General features: G+C 36.0%; 1 protein-coding gene across 2 annotated transcripts in view; it reads left to right on the forward strand.

Moving 5' to 3' along the window:
- The window catches only part of LOC114494981 (CD2 associated protein), a 158,717-nt gene that overhangs the window by 61,686 nt on the left and 75,126 nt on the right, over positions 1-21,905 (forward strand). For both annotated transcript variants that reach the window (XM_036024200.1, XM_036024199.1), the window contains exons 3-5: positions 2,487-2,640; positions 14,666-14,766; positions 17,799-17,919. In XM_036024200.1, the coding sequence (XP_035880093.1) occupies positions 2,487-2,640; positions 14,666-14,766; positions 17,799-17,919 (376 nt within the window). The remainder of the gene's footprint in view (positions 1-2,486; positions 2,641-14,665; positions 14,767-17,798; positions 17,920-21,905) is intronic.

Genomic DNA, 21,905 nt, shown 5'->3' on the forward strand with positions numbered 1-21,905 from the left:
CCCTCCTCTTCACAGAAGCCGAGAAAAACGCTGCCTAGAGTAAAGCCGCCATCTTGCCAGAAGTTCTACAGTTCTTCCATATCTTGTAATTTATGCCTCTGTAAAGTTTGAGGTTCTAGTTCTGTATAACACTTTTTTGGAAATCCTGAATGTAAAATTAAAAATAATTATATTTCTTAATTTTGTTTTATATTTTACACTTGTATTTATTGATAATTTGAGGGAGAGGGAGGAAGGGAGGGGGCTGCCCTGATTGGGGATCAAACCCATAACCTTTGGGTGTAGAGGATGAAACTCCAACCACCTGAGCCACCTGGTCAGGGCTCACATAGTTAATTTTTATTAAAAGATTATATAAATAACTTTGATTGATGTGGTTTGGGGCATCATCCTGCAGACTGCAAGGTTGCCAGTTTAATTCCTAGTCAGGGCATATGCCTGGGTTGTGGGTCAGGTCCCTGATTAGTGGCGTGCAAGAAACAACTGATCAGTGTTTCCCTTGCACACTGATGTCTCTCTCCCTCTCTTCCTCCCTTCCTTCCCCTATCTCTAAAAATAAAATATTTTAAAAAATAAAGCAAAATGATAACATATATAACCAAAGTAACATAAGTTACATAGCTAGTGAACAGGGTCTTGCCAAGATTTGTACCCAAGTGATCTGTCTCCTAAACCTTTACTTTTAACATTGGGTTAAATTAAAATTACTTTCCTAGAAGAACAAGATTTGAATGTCAAGTTCTAAGTTCTTGGTCTTTTGTACTAGAAAGCAACAATGACTCTCAGAGACATTTTTTAAAAACTTAGGTAGCTCCAAAACCAGGAGAATCCAAAATGAGTACTCTTTGGCATGCTGAATTTTTAACTACCAGTCTTTATATACCTTTTATGTTTGTTTTAGTTTGAAAAATACTTAGTGTTGTCTGAAAGCAGGTTTTCAATGATGATACACATTATGTTATAATAGCTAATTGAAGTATTTTCCTTAAGTAATTACCCATAAAAATGAAGCAAATTATCTATATTACAAAGTATTTTCTCTTCTATGATTCGTACTTTAATAATTTTTCACATTTTTCCACCAATGTAGAAGTTTCCCCAAATGGAAAACTTCTATTCTGATTGCAAAATAATATATATTGTTTATTACAAAAAAGGCATCAGACCCTTTTCTATGGTATAAATGAGTCAATTATCTGAAGCCCTACCAGTTACAGAGTAACAACTGCCTGGAGATAGAAATTCTTTGTTAACCTTGTATGTTATGAATATCTTCTGGTTAGTGATTCACTTTTTTAATTGTTGATTTTAATGAACAGAAATTATTAATATCAGTATAAATATGTGAGGTAGGAATCCAGTTCTATTCTGTATACCCTAAGTATAGTTAGTACTTTTGCAAGCACCGTGCGGTTTTTTCTCACTTTTTGTCTATTATAAAACAAATTTTGTTTATGGAGTTTTTATTTTGTTTCATTTATCAGTATGTCTGTTTTTGTGCCAGTATTCCACTGTATAATTTATAGTGTCACATTGTTTTTCTTTATATCTTAGTCAAAAAGAAAAAAGTCCCCTCACTTTCTTTTCCCTGGAGTATTTTAGCTATTCTTGGCCTTGTTTTTTATATACATATTTAGAACCTGTTAATCAAATTGCTCTCTCAAATCTGTGAGATATTTTCAGAATTGCATTGAATCATTACATCAGTTTCAGGGAGAATTGATATCTTTGTGATACTGACTTTTAAACTGAACATGGCATAACTTCCCTTTTGTCTTAGTTTATGTCTTCAAATAAAATTTCATACTTCATTTCATGAAGGGTTTGTATATCTTTTGTTAGCCTCGAACTTAGAACAAGGTTCATTAAACTATGGCTCTACCGGCCAAATCTGAACACTGCCTATTCTTGTAATGTCCATGAGCTGAGAATGCTAGCTAAGAATTTTATAACTTGTTAGAAGAAAATCAGAAGAACAGTATTTAGTGATATGTGAAATTATATCAAATTGAAATTTTAGTGTCCAAAAATAAAATTTTGTTGGTACATAGTTATGTTTATTTATTAAGTGTATAGTTTCTGCACTACAAATGGCAGAGTCCATTGTTTCAACATAGGTTCTACAGCCTACAGATCTTAAAATATTTTACTGTTTGACCCTTTATAGAAAAAGTATGTCTACCTCTGACTTAGAATTATTGTCTGTCATTGTTCATTTATGTACTCCAGGTTGAATGTGTACATTGGGGCGGAGGTAGTCTGTCAGCCCCCTTTTCTGTACTTATATCTCCAATTCAGGTAAGACTTAAACTCATAATGAGTTGCTGTTACCGAAGTGCTTTGCATTCTTTAAATTTGTGTGGACAGAGGAAAATGTTGAAAACTGTTGATATCGGTGTTTTATATAATAATAACTATACCTGTGTTTTTGTATTTTAATTTAATAAAATATAAAATTTCCTATTTACTGATTTCTTCCTTTATAGGAAATTAAGAGAGAGACAGAATCCAAGGATGACAATTTGCCCATCAGACGGGAAAGGCATGGGAATGTAGCAAGTCTTGTACAACGAATAAGCACCTATGGACTTCCAGCTGGAGGAATTCAACCACATCCACAAATTAAAAACATTAAGAAGAGTATGTAAATAATATTTTTACTATTAAATTAAGTCAATAAAAATACATCTTGTAGCTGTTCATAAATTATGTTAAGAAGAATTAGCTCAACCTTTTGCAGCTAAGTGCAGAAACTTGCCACTTATTTTTATGTTACGAGTTACTGGCTCATGGAGTCATTCTTCATATGATAGCTTGAATTGCTGACAACTGTGTGTGGGGATTATAAATTAGAATATGATTCTTTGTTTTCTTAATAGTTTTACATTCTTTGTAGAATAGTTAACACTTTGCCTTAACTTATTTTAATACCATTTATTTAATGAGATGCTTACATCTCTGCTTATTCTTAATCAGTATAGATAGATGAAGGAATTTTGATGGTATATTTGTTTTGTTTTTTAAAGATTTATTCATTCATTCATTCATTTTTAGAGAGAGGAGAAGGCAAGGAGAAAGAGAGGGAGAGAAACATCAATGTGTGGTGGTCTCTCATGTACATGCCTCTCCCTGGGGACCTGGCCCACAACCCAGGCGTGTGTCCTGACTGAGAATTGAACTGGCAACATTTTGGTTCGCAGGCCAGCACTCAATCCACTGAGCCACACCAGCCAGGGCTGATAGTACAGTTCTTTAGTAGTTAGACACCTGAACATAAACATTCAGTTTTCCAAGGTGATTGGCCCAATAGAATGCGTTTTAAGTATTCAGTACTCTAAATATGTTAGGAGAACAGTTTAGCGTAAAGAGTTGAGCACATTTGATACCAGACAGAGTTGGAGTCCATCTTGTTACCTTAGATCATTTAAACTCTTGAGTTTTATTTTGTTGCTGCTGAGAAAGTGGTTTAAAAAAAAGATAGGTAATAATTGCTGTTCTCAAAGAGCTTGACATCTTGGGAAAGACTGTTATAAAAGAAGTATTGAACATGTACAAAGAACTGAAGCATTTATGGAAGTAGATAACATTTCAACATAGTAAATGAGATTGAACACTGATTGCTATGTTCAATTTAATTTAATAAGTAGTAAATGAGTGTTCAACCACATTTATCTTAGTGTCTTTCATATTGTGGTCTTCAAATCCCTTGCAGTACCAAGTAGTCTACAGAAAAGAAATTTTGTTTACATATGTTTCACAAATGTAAGAAAAATGTATGAATTTTATAGTCTTATATCTCAACTGTTACTTTCTATACTATTGTCTGTGAAGTTTGGGGAAACCTGTACTTTCTGGGTTTTATTACCCTTTGTTTACTTTCATAAAGTAAAAGTAGATTTTCATAAAAAAATTTCATGACATTGAGACAGATCAATTAGAGAGTTCTCTGTGTTCTTTGTTTCCCAGTAAATGCAATGTACTAACAATATTTAGATATTACCCATACTACTTTCAGTCTACTTGCTAAAAGTAAATCAGTAGATCTAACTGTCGTGGACTCTGAAGTTCTGTTTGTTGGGAGATTGGGGAACAGATAACAGACTATGTCCACATCCTGTAGGTGAAGCTCTGTGTAGAATTTTTGTGCACAAGGAGAATTTACAGGCCCAGAGGAGGACTGTTTATGACCTCTGCCTATTGTAAAATCCATTTAACACTTTCTTTAGCTTTACTGAGACAAGTTTCTTCTTAAGGCTAGACAAAGAGTTTTAAAGTTATGAATATTTGTCTCCTAGTAGGAAAGGGCACACTAAATTTTTACCTTCCTTAAGAACATAGGTCATAATTCTTTTTCATGTAAGAAAGAAGAAACATTATGTAGTTGTTGCCAGGAGGCTTAGGTTTTTTCCTAAGGCTCTTTCATAACTTGCTTTTAAGTGCCCGTGCCACAAGGACTAAATTGGTCATTTGGTGCTAACATTTAAACAGGATGCAGGTTGTTTTTGCTTTCAAATTGCTTTTCCAGGAAAAGCAAGCTTATGTGTTTTCTTTTTTAATCTGCTTTTTTTTTCTGTTTGCATCATATTCTTAATTCACAAAATAGACTAGTTTTCAAAAGTAGTTCATTGCAATGTTAAATAGTAGTGGATACTACTAATACTACTAGTAAAATATACTCTTAAAAACCTTAAAACTATTCTAAATGGTTTGATAGTGATAAACAATGCAGATTGAATATTCAGTTTAAATCTGTGTGCCAAGAAAAGTGAATCTGCTTGTGTTCAATTTTATATAAACAACTAAAAAGGACAAGCTCAAATAGATAGTATGATGTTAAATATCTGGAAATTGTACTTGTTAGCTTTTTTTTTTTTTTTTTTTTTTTAAGTCTCCACACCAAAAGAGAACTTGCTTTTTTTGTGAAGTCTGGTCATGAAGCCATTGAAACTTAGTTAAGTGTGATAACTTCTTTGGTCAAATAAACAAGTATTTCTAGAGCTAGCACAGAATAATGTTTTTCTAGGACAAAGTTGACTGTTAATAAGTTGCTAAAGTTATAGAAGAGCAAAACAGGTATAATTGTCACATTACTGCTGAGACCCTTGTAAAATGAGGCACGAAGGTAAGGAATGGTGTAGAGTATTTTACTTAGAGAGTAAAGAGTTGATGTCTTTGAACATCACAACTCTATGACATTCATTTTGGAATATTATATGTGGGGAAAATGGATGTCAGATGTGAATCTGGCTCATGTGAGGGAAGGAATCAGTGCTTGTAACTTTATATGCCTTATTAGTGGAATATCATGCTGCAGAAATGATTTTTCATCTAGTTAACAATTATTTTGAATGTGAAAGATGCATTGAAGTTGATACTAGTAGATTGTTATAGACAAAGAATTGATGTTGTCATGAAAAATGAGTTGACTAGAACACTGGTCTACACAGAGTTTAATTCCCAGTAAAAAGTTGGTAGCAAATAGTATGCCTCCTGATTTTGAGTCAGCACTGAAGAAAGTAATGAAAATTCTAAATACCATCAAAATATGGTCGCTAAAAATACATCTTTGCAGTTGTTTTTTTTTTTAATGAGAATATTAGTTCAGGCTGTGCTCTTGATGTTAAAATACTCTAACTCATAGGGGGGGAAAGTCATTCAAGTGACTCCCGTAGCTTCAGTCTCTCAAATGAATGGGATAGGGTGTACTAACTTTCTACCTTATTTCAAAAATTTTTAAATTTTACAGAAAAATTGAAAGAATGATTGTGCAGTGAACATGGTATACTCTTCACCTAAGCTGTTAACATTTTGTCATATTGGCTTTATCTCTGTATCTGTATCTGTATACTTGTACATATGCAAATACATTTTTAAACTGAATCAGTTGAAAGTATGTTTTTGACATGATACAACATCCCTTGTCATAAGAGATTTTCCCTTCATGCTTGTCATAATGATAATATTTTCTAAGATTTTGAGTATTTTAACCAAGCTGTGTCTCAGCAATATAGTTAGTATTGCTCAGTTAGTATCTTGAACAGCTTGAATCTTATATTTAATGGCCTAAGTATTATGATTTTTTATTGCTGAGGGTAAGAAAGAGTCTAGAAGATTCTACCATATATATATATATATATATATATATATATAGCAAATGACTCGAGTCCTATATTTCTTAGCTTTTGATGGTTTTCGTTGGGGATTATGGAATTCCAGGTAGAATTGCTACTTTTGGAAGGCCCATGGAAATAAGCAAGTATAGAGCATTTTCAGGGAATAAGGACCTAACATGACTAGACTGCATGAGTGCTGTGTTAAAGTGCTCTAATGTATAGAGGAGGCAACATGATGACATGGTGGAAAGGTAAAATGCTTATGTTTTGCCTCTCTTTAGCTGTGTGGTCTCCGAAAGGTTATTTAACTTGAGTCCTGTTTTCTCATTGGTAATACAATGATAATACATTTTTATGATCTGTTGTATAGAGATGTTTGAAAACAACTTAGAATAGTACTAGTACATAAAAGACATAAAATATGTCCCTGCCTTTGTTGTATCTCTTTTATCCTCTTGTTAATAGCTTTACTTATGAAATATTGACTTTAAAGAAACTTTCTTGACATTGTTTAGATGTGAAAAACTATATTCAAAATTGCTTGTGGTAAGAAAATGCTAGTTGTGCCCTAGCTGGGTAGTCCAGTTGGTTAGAGTGCTGTCCTGATACACTGAGGTTGTGGGTTAGATTCCTAGGCCGAGCACATACAGCAATCAAAAAAATGAATGCATAAGTAAGGAGAATAACAAATTGATGTTTCTCTTCCTTCCTCCCTCTCTAAAATCAATAAATTTAAAAAAAGAAAATACTAGTCACTGTTTTCTTAAATCAACTTAACATTACGCATTTTACTGACAACTCTACTACAACACATTGTTTTCTTTATTTGATATTTTTTAATTTTTAATATTTTATCAATTATGCTATTACAGTTGTCCTGATTTTTTGCCTTCTGTACCCCCTTCACCCAGCACCCCCCACTCCGTAAGGCAATCTCCCCACCATCGTTTATGTCCATGGGTCATGTGTATAAGTTCTGTGGCTACTCCATTTCTTATACTGTACTTTACATTCCCATACCTATTCTTTTTTAAAAAACATATTTTATTAATTATGTTATTACAGTTGTCCCATTTTCCCCACTTCACTCCGCTCCCCCCATGTTCCCCCATGTTCCCCCCCTTTAGTTCATGTCCATGTGTCATACTTATAAGTTCCTTAGCTTCTACATTTCCCATACTATTCTTACGCTCCCCCTGTTTTCTACCTGCCATCTATGCTACTTATTCTCTGTACCTTTCCCCCTCTCTCCTCCTCCCACTCCCCTGTTGCTAACCCTCCATGTGATCTCCATTTCTGTGATTCTGTTCCTATTCTAGCTATTTGCTTAGTTTGCTTTTGTTTGAGGTGTGGTTGTTGATAATTGTGAGTTTGTTGTCATTTTACTGTTCATATTTTTTATTTTCTTTTTCTTAGATAAGTCCCTTTAATATTTCATATAATAAGGGCTTGGTGATGATGAACTCCTTTAACTTGACCTTATCTGAGAAGCACTTTATCTGCCCTTCCATTCTAAATGAAAGCTTTGCTGGATAGAGCAATCTTGAATGCAGGTCCTTACTTTTCATGAGTTGGAATACTTCTTTCCAGCCCCTTCTTGCCTGCAAGTTTTCTTTTGAGAAATCAGCTGACAGTCTGATGGGAACTCCTTTGTAGGTAACTGTCTCCTTATCTCTTGCTGCTTCTAGGATTCTCTCCTTCATTTTAATCTTGGCTAATGTAATTATGGTGTGCCTTGGTGTGTTCCTCCTTGGGTCCAACTTCTTTGGGACTCTCTGAGCTTCCTGGAAGTCTATTTCCTTTGCCAGATTGGGGTAGTTCTCCTTTATTATTTGTTCAAATAACTTTTCCACTTGTTGCTCTTCCTTTTCTCCTTCTGGTATCCCTATAATTCAGATGTTGGAACGTTTAAAGATATCCTGGAGGTTCCTAAACCTCTTCTCATTTTTTTGAATTTTTCTTCATTCTTTTCTGTTTGGTTGTTTCTTTCTTCCTTTTGGTCCATTTCATTGATCTGAGTCCCAGTTTCCTTCCCATCACTATTGGTTCCCTGTGCATTTTCCTTCATTTCACTTATTGTAGCCTTCATTTTTTCATCTAATTTGTGACCAAATTCAACCAATTCTGTGAGCATCCTGATCACCAGTGCTTTGAACTGTGCATTTGATAGGCTGGCTATCTCTTGATAGCTTAGTTGTATTTTTTCTGGGGCTTTGATCTGTTCTTTCATTTGGGCCATTTGTGTGTGTGTTTGTGTGTGAGCACGCCTTTTATGTAGTGAGGGGTGGAGCCTTAGGTGTTCACCAGGGTAGGGCAACCCAGGTCACTTGGTTGTGATGCTGTATGTGGGGGAGGGGTCTGAGAGGGAACAATGGCGCTTGCTCCACTCTCTGCCAGATTTCAGTCACTTCCCCTGCTTCCCTCAAGCAAAGTGGGCCCTTCTGGTGCTGATTCCCGTGTGGGTGGATTTGTGTATGGTCTAGGACCCTGTGGGTCTCTCCAACAAACTCTGCTGTGATGCTGGGAGTTTCTCCTGGCCCCTCAACTCCCACAGGTATTTTCAGTTGGTGTTTTGAAGCTTTATTTCCCTGAGCTGGGACCCTGGGTCTCTCTTGCTCTCCAGTTTTGCCTGGTTTATCAGTGCATGAATGTGGGACCTCCTAGTCCCCCAGCCCCCTTGTGTGCTGCACCCCTCCACAATCTGCTGCCTTCCTGGGTCTGCCAGCCACTGCTTGGCCATGACCCCTTTTCACCCAGCCTCCCAACTCCGCCCCTCATATGGGTCTGGATGAATGTTTCTTCTCTAACTCCTTGGTAGTTGGTCTTTCATACAGTTCAATTTTCTGTCAGTACTGGTTGTTTTTTCTTTCTAAATTGTTGTCCTTTTTTTGGTTGTGCAAGGAGACACAGTGTGTCTACCTATGCCTCCATCTTGGCTGGAAGTCCCAAATAGGTAGCTATTCTTTAGCTACCTATTTGTACTTCTTAATCCTCTCACCTCTTCACCCACTCCCACACACACCCCTCCCATCTGGCAGCCATCAAAATGTTCTCCACATCCATGATTCTGTCTCTGTCCTGGTTTGCTTAGTTTGTTTTTTTAGATTCAATTGTTGATAGATAATGTATTTATTGCCATTTTATTCAGAGTTTTGATCTTCCTTTTTAAAAAATGTTCTTTATTTTTTTTTAAGATTTCCTTTTTTTATTTTTAGAGAGAGGGGAAGGGAGGGAGAAAGAGAAAAAGAGAAACAGTAATGTGTGGTTGCCTTCAGCACACCCCTACAAGGGGACCTGGTCCGCAATCCAGGAATGTGTCCTGACTGGAGATTAAACCAGCAACCCTTTGTTTCACAGAATAGTGTGGCACTGAGTCCACTGAGTCACACCATCCTGGGCCTGATCTTCTTTTTCTTAAATAAGTCCCTTTAACATTTCTTATAATAACGGCTTGGTGATGATGAACTCTGTTAGTTTTTTCTTGTCTGGGAAGCTCTTTATCTGCCCTTCAATTCTAAATGATAGCTTTGCTGGGTAGAACAATCTCGGCTGTAGGTCCCTGCTTTTCATCACTTTGAATATTTCTTGCCAATCCCTTCTAGCCTGCAGAGATTCTTTAGAGAAATCAATTGATGGTCTTATGGGAATTCCCCTGTAGTTAATTAACTTCTTTTCTCTTGCTGTTTTTAAGATTCTCTCTTTATCTTTAACCTTTGGCCTTTTAATTATGATGTGTGTTTCATTGGGCCTCTTTGCATCTGTCTTGTTTGGTACTCTCTGTGCTTCCTGGACTTGTATGTCTGTTTCCTTCACCAAATTAAGGAAGTTTTCCTTAATTATTTTTTCAAGTAGATTTCCAGTTCCTTGCTCTTTCTCTTCTCCTTCTGGTACCACTTTGATGCAAATGTTGGTCCTCTTGAAGTTGTCCCAGAGGCTGATTATACTATCCTCATTTATGTGGATCCTTTTTTGTTGTTGTTGTTCTGATTGGTTGTTTTTTGCTTCCTTATGTTCCAAATCATTGTTTTGATTCTTGGCTTCATCTGCTCTCCTGTTGTTTCCCTATAAATTGTTCTTTATTTTAATTAGTGTATCCTTCATTTCTGACTGGATCTTTTTTATGCTGTTGAAGTTCCTTGAGCCTCCTTATAACCAGTGTTTTGAACTCTGCATCTGATAGATTGCTTATCTTTGTTTTGTTTAGCTCTTTTTCTGGAGTTTTGATCTTTTCTTTCATTTGGGTCTTGTTTCCTTGTCTCTTTATTTTGGCAGCCTCCCTGTGTTTATTTCTATGTATTAGGTAGAACTGCTTTGACTCCATGTCTTGGTAGCATTGCCTAATGTAGTGTATGGTCCAGTTGCACAGCCTCCTCTATTACCCAAGCTGGGTGTTTGTGTAGGCAGTGTGCACCCTCCTCTTCTAGTTGAGCCTTGGTTGCTATTGGCAGATAAATGAGAGGGATTTATCCTCACCAGTTATCTGCAAGGATTGGCTGTGACCACTGACCGCCAACCTCCACCCTCTGTGGAGGATGAGCTGTCCAGTGTGGTGGTGCTCCTATGTGGTCTGTATTTGCCCACTGGGTACATTGGCCCTGGGGTTCCCAGGTGGTGCAGGTCATATCAGCCCTAACCTGTGTTTTGCTATGCTGCCAATCTGAGATGGCCTGTATTTATGCTAGGCTTAGAGATTCCCAGGCAAAGCCAAGCTGTGAATCTAGGCTGGCTGCTGCTTGTGTGGGGCCAGGGACTTACTGAGGCCAGCTATTGCTTGTTTCATAGGATTTAGGAAGTTGTGAAGCATGGGCCAAGACCAGCCATTCGTATGGAAAAGCAGCTTGGGTAGGTCTGTAAGTTGGGTGGAGCAGAGTCTCTGGGGATCTGCAAGGTGGATCAAACACTGTTAGCCAGGTTGATGGAATCTTCAGATATTGCACCAGTTTGCTGGCACTGTGGAGGGAGAGTTTAGAAAGTAGACGATGTCCTCCGCTCGCCTTGGTGCCAGACATTTCAGTTTCTCCCTGTATACAACTGGTGCTTTTCAAGCTGCTACCCCAGTGTTCAGAGGGACTGAGTCTGATTAGGTGAGTCTATGTGTGGGTTCTTTAAGAAGAACTGCTTAGGGCTCCAACAGTTTTCTCCACCAACTCAGTCCCCACTGGTTTTTGCAGCCAGAAGTTGTGGAAAACCCCCACAGTACAAGGAATCCCCCAGCAAGGGTTCCTTTCACTGGAACACTTGGCTGAGGGACCTGGTGTTGGGCTGGGACTCCTCACTCCAGAGATATCCTTCCTGAACTTTTATCCACCACATGTGGGTGAGGGACCAGCCTGATCCACATCTGTGCCTTGTTTCCAGTCTGGATGGATGTGGTTTCTTTAATTTCGTAGTTGTCAGACTTCCATTCAACTCCAATTCGAGAGTTCTGAGTGATGGTGGTTCTACATTTTAGTTGTAATTTTGATGAGGTTGTGTGAAGAGGCAAGCCATGTCTGCCTACCTCACCATCTTGACCGGAAGTAGTTTTATTTAGTGCTTAGCAGAGGCTCTGATACATTGTAGTACTTAAGTAAATATTTATCGGTCATTATGGATGGATGGACATTGTGTATGCCATTTGAAGATGTTAAAAAAAATCACAAAATTCCTCTAATTTTGCTGCCAATAATGGATGAGTTCAATAGTCACCTCAGCTTAGGAATGAACCATATTTAAAAATGGAATCTTTAAAAAAATATTTTTAGATAAATACTCACATTTTGTGTTAATATTCGGGGCAATGTAGAAGTTTTTACCCTATATGGCTCTTTGAAAAGTGAAAAATTTCTTTGCAAGTAATTTTCCAAATTACTTTGGGGAAAAAAAACACTCAGTGGAGAATTATGCTTAATGTGAGGAAGAAAAACCCAGGCTTTTGGTTAAAACATAACTTGGCTGCCCAAAGCTGATTGATATGTTTGTGGATAGGGTACTAATTAATATCCTTTTCCACTTTAAATCACTTCAAAAGATAATTATATTAATTAGAAAACAAACTATATTTTTTCAAGGCCTAAGGTTATCAGAGAGATATAAAAGATTTTTTTAAAGTCTACCCTGAGTAAAATAGATTTTTCCTTTCTGTAATGTAGATCATTTTCCCCTCATTTATGAAATGCTAACTACAAAGAACACATTTTCTCAAGGTCATCTCAACAACTTTTAAAGTATTTAGGAACTATATCTGTAGTTCTGAGAGATGGGAAGTTTTCCTGCAATATATATAAGGCACTATTATTACTTGAAATTATTCTGAGATGTTGGTTGCAGTGTTCTTTTGTTGTTTTGGGGGTTCAGTTGGATTTATTTTTTTGTGTTGATAATTTTATAAGATCCATAGCATGTCAGAGCTGAAGCAATTTCCTTATTATGATATGTCCCAAGTAGGACAACTTCAGTTGTGTCATTTTTGTACAGCAATGTTTCATGTTTAATTTGCTCTAGGACCTACTTATTCACTTTTCTGGTGGTCCAGGGTATCCATACAGTTTTCCTCCAACATAATATTTCAGGTGAATCAATTTTTTTTCTATCAACCTTTTTCACTGTCCAACTTTCACATTCGTAGATAGTAATTGAGAATATGAGAATATAGGTGATCTTAGCCTTGGTCTCTGGTAAAACATCTTTGCTTTTGATGGTTTTTCCTAATTTCTTCCATTGCTGCCTTTCCAAGTCTCAGCCTGCTTTTGATTTTTTTTGTTAGCAAGAAGCAGTTTTAAGCAGCCATACCTGGTCATCTACCTATAGCTGCTTTAATGATTCACTTTTAAGATACGAGTGAATCTGAGTTCTCAATTATATTTTTTAAGTTTTCATTTGTTGCGCGTGGGTCACCAGCCAGCAGTGACCACAGAACACTGTGGATGGCTCGACGATAACACACGAGAAACAAACACATGCACAGAGACAAACTAGTTTCTGTGGGGAAGTAGGGACAAAATGGCCACCCCCCCCCCCCTTGTGTTGAGGGCCCTGATTTACCGTCCATACCTGCTTTTATTGGGCTTATTTTGCATAATAATTCAGGTAAAGTACAGTACTCATCAGGGGGAAGTAAGGAACTATAGAAAACATGGAACTCTGCTGGTCTATTGAGTCGGGGTCAAAGAGCTGTAAGACTTTGAGGAACAAACTTCCTCCTTGGACCCTTCTCATTCAACTGAGAGCATTCTAAACAAAGGAGGTTTCACAGTAATTTACATGTTCTTTCTTAGGCCTGATCACCCAGGGAATCTGCCCTTTTCAGCACAGAGCTGCACCACCCTGTCATTGTTTCAGGCTTAGCGCGGGAACTAAGGCAATAAGGAGATATTCTCCCAGACAATGAGAACTCAGGCTATGTCAAAGCCGAGGAGGTCCATCACCCCCTTTTGCTGCAGCCCCCCAAGTCCTTCTTTTGGGGGGCCTCCCAAAGTGATCGTGCCTGGCTTAGGTCATTCCCCCTGTGGGGAATCTTACCTGTCTTTGGCTAACTGACCAAGCTTTTTGGGGTTCAGTTATGAATAAAGCAGCAGAAGCAGCATTCCTGCCAGGGAGATAAGCTTTTGTCTCCTTGCTGGCTTACAGTTCCAAGGGCGTTCCCTTAGCCTTAGCCTAGGCGGGGGTTTCAGCTTCTGATACCAGTCAGGGCAGTTCCCAACATTCATTTATTTATTTTTAGAGAGATGTGAAGGAAAGGAGAAAGAGGGAGAGAAACATCAATGTGTGATTGACTCTCGTGTGCCCCCTCTTGGGTACCTGGCCCACAATCCAGGCATGTGCCCTGATGGGGAATCAAAACAGTGACCCATTGCTTCACAGGCCAGCTCTCAATCCCCTGAGCCACACCAGCCAGGGCTGTGTTCTCAATTATTAAGAGTTTAAAAAAGTTTAGGACCACAAACCTAGATTGTTACTAAATGATCATTACTTGCCTGAATAAATGTATCTTGTTTGAAAAGGTAAAAGTAAAATTTTTTATCTTTACCTATGTGAATTTGATTTTTATTTATCAGAAAACAGAGCTATTTAAGAAGATAAAGTACATTTTAGATTTATGCATTTTCCTTCTTTTTTAAAAAAAACACATACTCTTAAATTAGTGCATTTTAAATGTTCCTAGGCTTTGATCAGGAAGGTCTGAAAATCAGTGGCTTAGAGGACTTATATGTGATAAATTTATTGTGCCAACAGTATCTTTTATTGTCTGTATTTCTAAAATGTCTCAAAATTGTCAGTGGATATCCACTTGTGTAATTGGTGGGATCAGATGTATAAATGATTTCATTGCTGTGCGCTTTGTACCTTATTTCTAATTGATTTGAATATATTTTGGAATGAATAGATTGTAATATGGGGGCAAGGGGAAAAGCCACCCCAAACTGACTGTGGTTAGCTGCTAAGAATGCTTACATGTTCTGTTTTTGTTCATGTATGTAAATCCCATGAAAAAGATATAATATGTACATAAAGGTGCTATTGTTGTTTTAATGATTGTTCTTAACTGAAATTTTTTCTGTTACTTTCTTTAGAGACCAAGAAGCGTCAGTGTAAAGTTCTGTTTGAGTACATTCCACAAAATGATGATGAACTGGAGCTGAAAGTGGGAGATATTATTGATATTAATGAAGAGGTAAGGAAAGTATGTGTTAGAGATAAAGCAGCAATTAGAATTGATACTTTGGGCCCTGGCTGGTGTGGGTCAGTGGATTGTGTGCCAGCCTGCGAACCAAGGGCTTGCTGGTAGGATTCCTACCGAGGCACATGCCTGGGTTGCGGGACTGGTCCCCAGTAGGAGGTGTGCAAGAGGCAACCCCACATTGATGTTTCTCTCCCTTTCTTTCTCCTTCCCTTCCCCTCTCTAAAAATAAATAAATCTTAGGAAAAAAAAAGAATTGATGCTTTGGGTATCAGAAAAAATAGTTTACAAGGATATCAATTTTTTTGCAAATTTTATTATTTTTTATAAAAATTTTAAGATATAGACTTTGTCTTTAATGACAATATCTGCATTGTTTGTATTATCACATTGAAATATTAACCAAAAACATTTATCTGTTACTTTAATATCTAAGAATGATATTTTAAAAAATAGCTTTTTAATATCTCTGCTTTTACCATTAAAGGAATATTTGTTTCATTTGGTAGGTAAAGTTCTCATTTTCATAGTATATGTTTGATATCATATATTTGTCACAGGAATTGATACTGTGTCCTAATATCATATGATGCAGTTTATCACTTAGGCTTATGTTAACTTCCGATGTGTTTACACAAACGGCAATTCACTTTTATTTCTTCTAGGTAGCAATAATAATAGTCAATGTTTATTGAACTTACATCTGAAAAACTGTTTTTACATTTATTATTTCCTTTAAATTTTTTAACAACCTGAATATAGTAGTTTTGATCTCAGTTTGAATAGATTAACTCATAGAAGATAAGTGATTGGCTGTTCTAGTTAATGTTGCTACATGACATTCCATCCCAAACTTTGTGGCAAAGAACAGCTGTTTTATTAGGTTCATGGGTGTGTGGGCCACAAATTCAGTTGGGTACAGCAAAGAAGACTTATGTCTGTTCTGTGATGTCTGGGGCATCAACTGGAAAGATTCAAGGTTGGGTGCTGGTAGAAGCATGGGAAGGCTTCTCCACTGATGTATCTGGTGCTTGGAAGACTTGAAGATTAGGACTGCCTATGGAGAGCCATGATGTGGAGTTTCCTTTGGCTTGGCTTTCTTACTGTAGCGGAGGGAGGTCATAGGGTAATGGGACTTATTACATGGCAGTTCAGGGCTCTTAGGTGTAAGCATTTCAGCAAACATAGAGTTAGCCTTTTATATAACCTAACCTTGGAAGACCTAGTGTCACTTTCACCAAGAAAGATTAAAGGGGGTGGGGCAAAGGCCACCACTTCTTGGTGGGAGGGATGTCATTTGACATTGTAGATGAGCATAGCGGGCATAAGAGATCTTGTCTCAGACATCTTTGCCTAAGATCATATGCCTGACATGCAGAGGAGCCAGATTCTGAATCTGCAAGGTCAGTTTTTGAGTCAGTGTTCTTTACTACCATACTACCCTGCCTCTTAAGAATTTCTTAATTAATAGGGATTATTACAGGCTTATTCACCCTAACTTCCCAATTGCTGTCAATTTGGGATTCCAGGTGTAGATAATGGTTTTCTGATGTTTTTCTCCTTTTTGTGCCTGTTCCAGTTTGGTCTATGTATCTCCATCCCACATGGTTTTGAAGAACTCACAAACCTTTGGTACCTCCTTACATCTGCTAAAAATTCTGAACTTATCACACTTAATTGCCTTCCATTTATCCCTCAAACAGCTTGTCTTGTAGTCACCTCATATTTTAGCTATATATAAATTCCATAAATAAATTCTTCATTTTTATGTCGCCATATTTTTTAACATGCTTTTTACCTAGAAAATTCTTACTCAGCCTTTAAATATCAAACTCTTTTTCATTTCCATCTTAATGTAGTCCCTTTTTTTATTCTTTTAAGCCCTTTATGCTCCTATAGCATTTGTTCATACTTTTGTTATAGCACCTATTTTATATTATAATGATCTGCCTATTTTTTTGGTTTCTTTAGATTTTTTTAATCAAGGACAGTTTTCTTGTATGCAAACTTGAATCTTTCCCTAGCAGTTAACACCATGACTTTTATTACATAGTGAGTGCCTGATAAATGAATAAATTATTAAAGTTTGCTTGTCGTTATAATGAGGTAAAAAAATTAAAAATATTTTAAACAAAAAATAGCTATGATATTGCATGTACTACTCAGTGTGTTTTGACAATAAATAGTTTACCCTTTAAAAATTTGTTTTTACCTATTAGTTTCTTTTAGCATTCTTAGCTGAAACTATACCTTATTAAATATTAAGTAAGTTCATGAAAATTACTTAATTTTATGAAATTACTTATTGTTGGTATTTCTAAAATGTTTCAAAATCTTTTAAAAAATATTCTGAGACATTTTAGAAATACCAGTTATAAATATTATTAAGTAATTTCATGAAAACTTAGTAACCTTGTTATTAGGGAATATAAATCTTTTTCTGAAAGTTTGGTTTCTGAAAATATTTCTGGTTGGGGTGGAGGGAATCTTTAGTAGAGCATGACACTGGGATTTTTAAAAATAAATGGTTCTTTTCATACTTGGGTTAAGACTCACTGTTCAGGTAAAAGGCTAATTTCATGTGCCTTTATGAAGTTCTATTCTTATATTCATCTAACTTTTTCCAAATCAAGAGATATACATTGTAAATACAAACTGAGTCTCAGTTGAGGCTAAAAGAGTAACATTCCAGAAGAAAGCTCTCTACTTCTTGCTGTTAATACATTATTCTTGGTTATCTGATACTTTCATGAAAATTCTTATAAGATTACAATTGATAACAGGTTTTCAATGTAAATGTTGCAAACTGCTCATCATATATGACTAAACCCATATATGATTAATCCAATCCACTTAGATTTAATCTACTTAAAAGTTTTTTCCTATATTGTTTTCTTACAGATATAAAGGGATTATTTTGTATCACTAACTTTGTGCTTATTCACTTGCATAGCTTTATTTTCCCATAGAGGGAAGAGTTTCATTAAGAGAAATTTTTATTATTTTTGAGTTGTGAACTCTTTCAGGTAGAAGAAGGCTGGTGGAGTGGAACCCTGAACAACAAGTTGGGACTGTTTCCCTCAAATTTTGTGAAAGAATTAGAGGTAACAGATGATGGTGAAACTCATGAAGCCCAGGAAGATTCAGGTAGACTATTTTAAAAATTTCGACTTGATTTAAATAGATCATATACATCATGGTGTGTTTATTTGGTATTTTTTGAAATTCTGTTCTTACTTTTGAACTGTGAGCTTTGGTTTATCTACTTAAAAAAAAAAAAACAAACATCTTATGACAGGGTCTTAAAATGAAATAAATATCTTTAATTTAGCTTTTCCTCTGATGTCTGCTTTGGCCTGAAGTAAACCTTTAGTAAGTACCCTGATTATGAAATGATAATACTTATATTACCTTATTTCTTCCCACTTAAGGTATACTTATATACAGTTTTGATCTGAGTTTGCAAATGTGCCTGTCTACTTCATGGATTTTAGAAATTCCTAAAGTCAAAGATGATGGAAGTCAGTCTGCAGTGCAGATACTGATCCATTGAAGGATGAGATGGGAGTAAATAGAAGAGTCATAACAAACAGATATACTATTTTATGTTAATACTTACTTGAGACTACTTGGTACCAATTCTGAAGTCAAAACTTACATTTTAAGGATATATAAACCACTAGAGAACAAACATAAGTACTAAAAACATCTGGCTTAAATTTAATGGTACACTTCTTCTTTAGCACATTGTCCCCTGGATTATTTCTGATCCATATTGATATTTCTTATGTTTTATAGGTATTGGATCATCTGACATATTTAACATTAAAATTTGGTATTAATTAAAGTTTATAGTGAAATGATTTTTATGATGCCATTAAAATACGTACAAAATTTAGTCTCCATATGGGATCACTAGCAAAAGAAATTAAATTTAAATTTGGATATAGTTTATTATTTCTATAATTATAAATTATACTTTGGGCACTTTCTTGCACAGCTTAGCCCTATTTGAATGTTAGTAACCTTGCAGAGTCATATCTGTTAAAAATGTACTTCCGTGCTTGCTTAACCCTGTTACAATAACAAGCATTCTAAATGTGGAGCTTTGTGATTATGGGGTGGTAAGCCAGTGGTTTAAGTACACTATAATTCCTTTTTTTAAAACTCTAATTTTTAGGCAGAGAGTTTTTGAATATTGATTTGAATGCTAGGAAGTGAGTGCTTTATAAGGACTTAAGAACTTTAGTTATAAAAGTAGATAGTCCTTTAAGTTTTAATTTAAGAGCTTGATCTTATGATTTATGACTGAAAATTGATGTTTACTCTCTCTGTGTCTTAACAAATTAATGTTTACTGTCTCTATCTATAATTGGTATTTGACAGTCTTTTTAGTTAGTAAAATAGTGTGTGTTCCAGTAGCTATTACAGGAATTATAGTCAACTATACATTATAAACTTACTTTTTTTGCTTATAGAATTGGAATGCCATATCCACCACAATTTGATTATTTTACATAGTTTCTTCTTACACTTCTTTACATTTAGTAGAGTTTTCCTGTTCTCTTCTTATAATCAATAAACTGAAATACATGGGATTGTGTTCTTGGTTTGAGCAGTTAAACTCTAGCTATTACAGCCCTCACCCATGTTACTTAGTTGGTTAGGCATTGTCCCTTAAAGCAAAAGTTCACTGGTTCTATTCTTGGTCAGGGCACATGCCTGGATTGCAGGTTCAGTCCCCGTGCATAGTCGCTGCGTGCACGGAGGCAACCAATTGGTGTTTCTCTCCCTTTCTTCTTCCCTTCCCCTCTTTCTAAAAACAAATACATGAAATCTTTTTAAAAAAACACTCAAGCTATTACTGCTAAGAAGATAATTCTGACTCTAGATAAAATGTGGACAATATTACCTGAACCTTCATGGGTAATTTATTTTTATGCCCTAAGTTTTCATTGAAGAACTACAGAATAAAAGTTGTAAGAGAGCCACTAATATATTTTTATAGGAATGTGGTGAATTTATAATTTGTTCTATTGCTGACTGATTCCTGTAGAAAAATCTCAAGATAAAAATTTTTTAGTGTTCCATTTCATGAAAAGGTTTACTTTTCAAGGGAAGTGTTATATTTCCATTTTTTAAATTAAATGACTCCTTTTGTCAAATATATGTAACCTTTTTTGTTTGTGTCCTTTGTCACTTTTGTTTCCTTATTTGCTTTCAGTCCCAATTCTGTAAAGCCAGTCACTGTATCTGCTAGAATTCTCCTGCCTTGTATAAGTCTTCCCCACTGTAAGCCTATCTGAATCACCATTTAGATGTCTAATAGGCATATTAACCTTAACTGGTTAAAACTCATCTTCGGTCCCTTTCTCTGCACCTGGATTTGCTCTGTAGTATTTTTCATCTGAATCTGTGGCAACTCCATCCCTCTTTTAGTTAGACTAAAGAATTGGATTCATCTTTTATTCTTCCTTTTAATCGTACACTCTGCTTTTTTGTGACCTACTAAATAAATGTGCAGAAGCTGTTTTCTTTTACTGCCTCTACTGGTGCTTACCCTGATATAAGTTTTATTTTACTGTATCATTCTACCAGCTGTTAATTGCCATTATCTCTCTATTGAATGTTAAAGTGCTCATACTATAGTAGCTACCCTTTTCAAGAAGTCAGGAACATTCCTGTCTCATAGCCTTTGTGCTTGTTGTATACCTTTGGGAATGTTTTTCTTTGAGATGTCCTTATAGCTTTTTGTCTGATTTCAGTAGTCTCAGAAGTCACCTTTGCAGTGAGGCATTTCCTGACAGCTCTGTATAAAACAGCCAAAAGCTCCCATCCCCTGCTCTTTAATTCCCTTATCTTCTTTGATGTATTTGTTACTATTCCTTATAATTTTCTTATTGTCTGTCTGCCCCTGTGTTAGAATATACATGTTGTTCATTACTGCATATTGAGTTTCTAGAAAGTTGGCACATTGGTGCTCAGTGAATAAATGAATAGTCTTTTGTGCTCTACAGAGAACTTTTCAAACACTTTGTCATGTTAAATTCTCCTAACTTTTTTAAATAGTCAGCTGAGGACGTGCTTACTGATTTTAGAGAGTAGGGGGAGGGAGGGAGAGGGGCAGACATTGGTATGCAAGAGAAACATCATCCGGTTGCTTCCTGTATGCTCCCCAACTAGTGTTCGAACCCACTACCTAGGCATGTACCTTGACTGGGCATCGAACCCATAACCTTTGTGATTTACAGGATGATGTTCCAACTGAGCCACACAGACTAGGGCCAATTCTCCTAACTTTTGAGGAGTGAGTTCACTTCATTTTGAAGGTGAAGAAATTGTAACTGAGATTATTCAACATAGTGTGGTAAAAATCATAATTGGAATTCTCTCTGGTTTTTTTTTTTTTACCTTACTATGCTATTTAACATATGGGGGAATGAATATTACAGAATTCTCACTATTCTAGCCCACTTGTTTGCCTATTGTCTTAATATTCTTTTAGTCATGCCTGTAGAACTGTGTTTTCATATACTTTTAGTCCTGTGAGAGTTAATGAGCAATGATAGAGGGTACAATGGCATTTCCCATGGAATCAATGCATACTTAAATATAAAATTTGGAAGTCAAAGTCAGTGAAGGGAAATTCTGAATATAACTACTACTATTTAGTTAATTCAAAGTTCATGTATTTGTTTATTCAATATATTAAGTGCTTATTGTTGAGCATATTGTGCAAGGTTTTGGGAGTACAGAAATGAGAAACACAGGCATGATTCTTCCCATATTTGAAGCTTTTGGTCCTTTGAGAAAGCAAAGATTATTAGACAAATGTTATTATTCAACATGAGAAATATTTGTGACAGGAAAGTTTAGGGTGCTGTAGATATATGTTAGAAGACCCAAATTTAGCATGGTTTGAGGGAATGCACCACAGATTGAGATCCCAGAATGGGTAGGAAGTCCCTAGGCAAGTTTATGTCAAGAGGGTGAAGAAAGAGCATAGAATTTTCAAGATCTGAAAGATTCAAGTTCAAAGGGATTGTAGAGTATATAGTTGGATGTGGTGAGTGTTGAGGCTGGAGAAATTATTGAAGGCTTTACAAAAATGTTCAATCCAGTCACTGAGAAGC

The sequence above is a fragment of the Phyllostomus discolor genome, chromosome 4 (genome assembly GCF_004126475.2).
Source record: "Phyllostomus discolor isolate MPI-MPIP mPhyDis1 chromosome 4, mPhyDis1.pri.v3, whole genome shotgun sequence".
Taxonomy (NCBI): Eukaryota; Metazoa; Chordata; class Mammalia; order Chiroptera; family Phyllostomidae; genus Phyllostomus; species Phyllostomus discolor.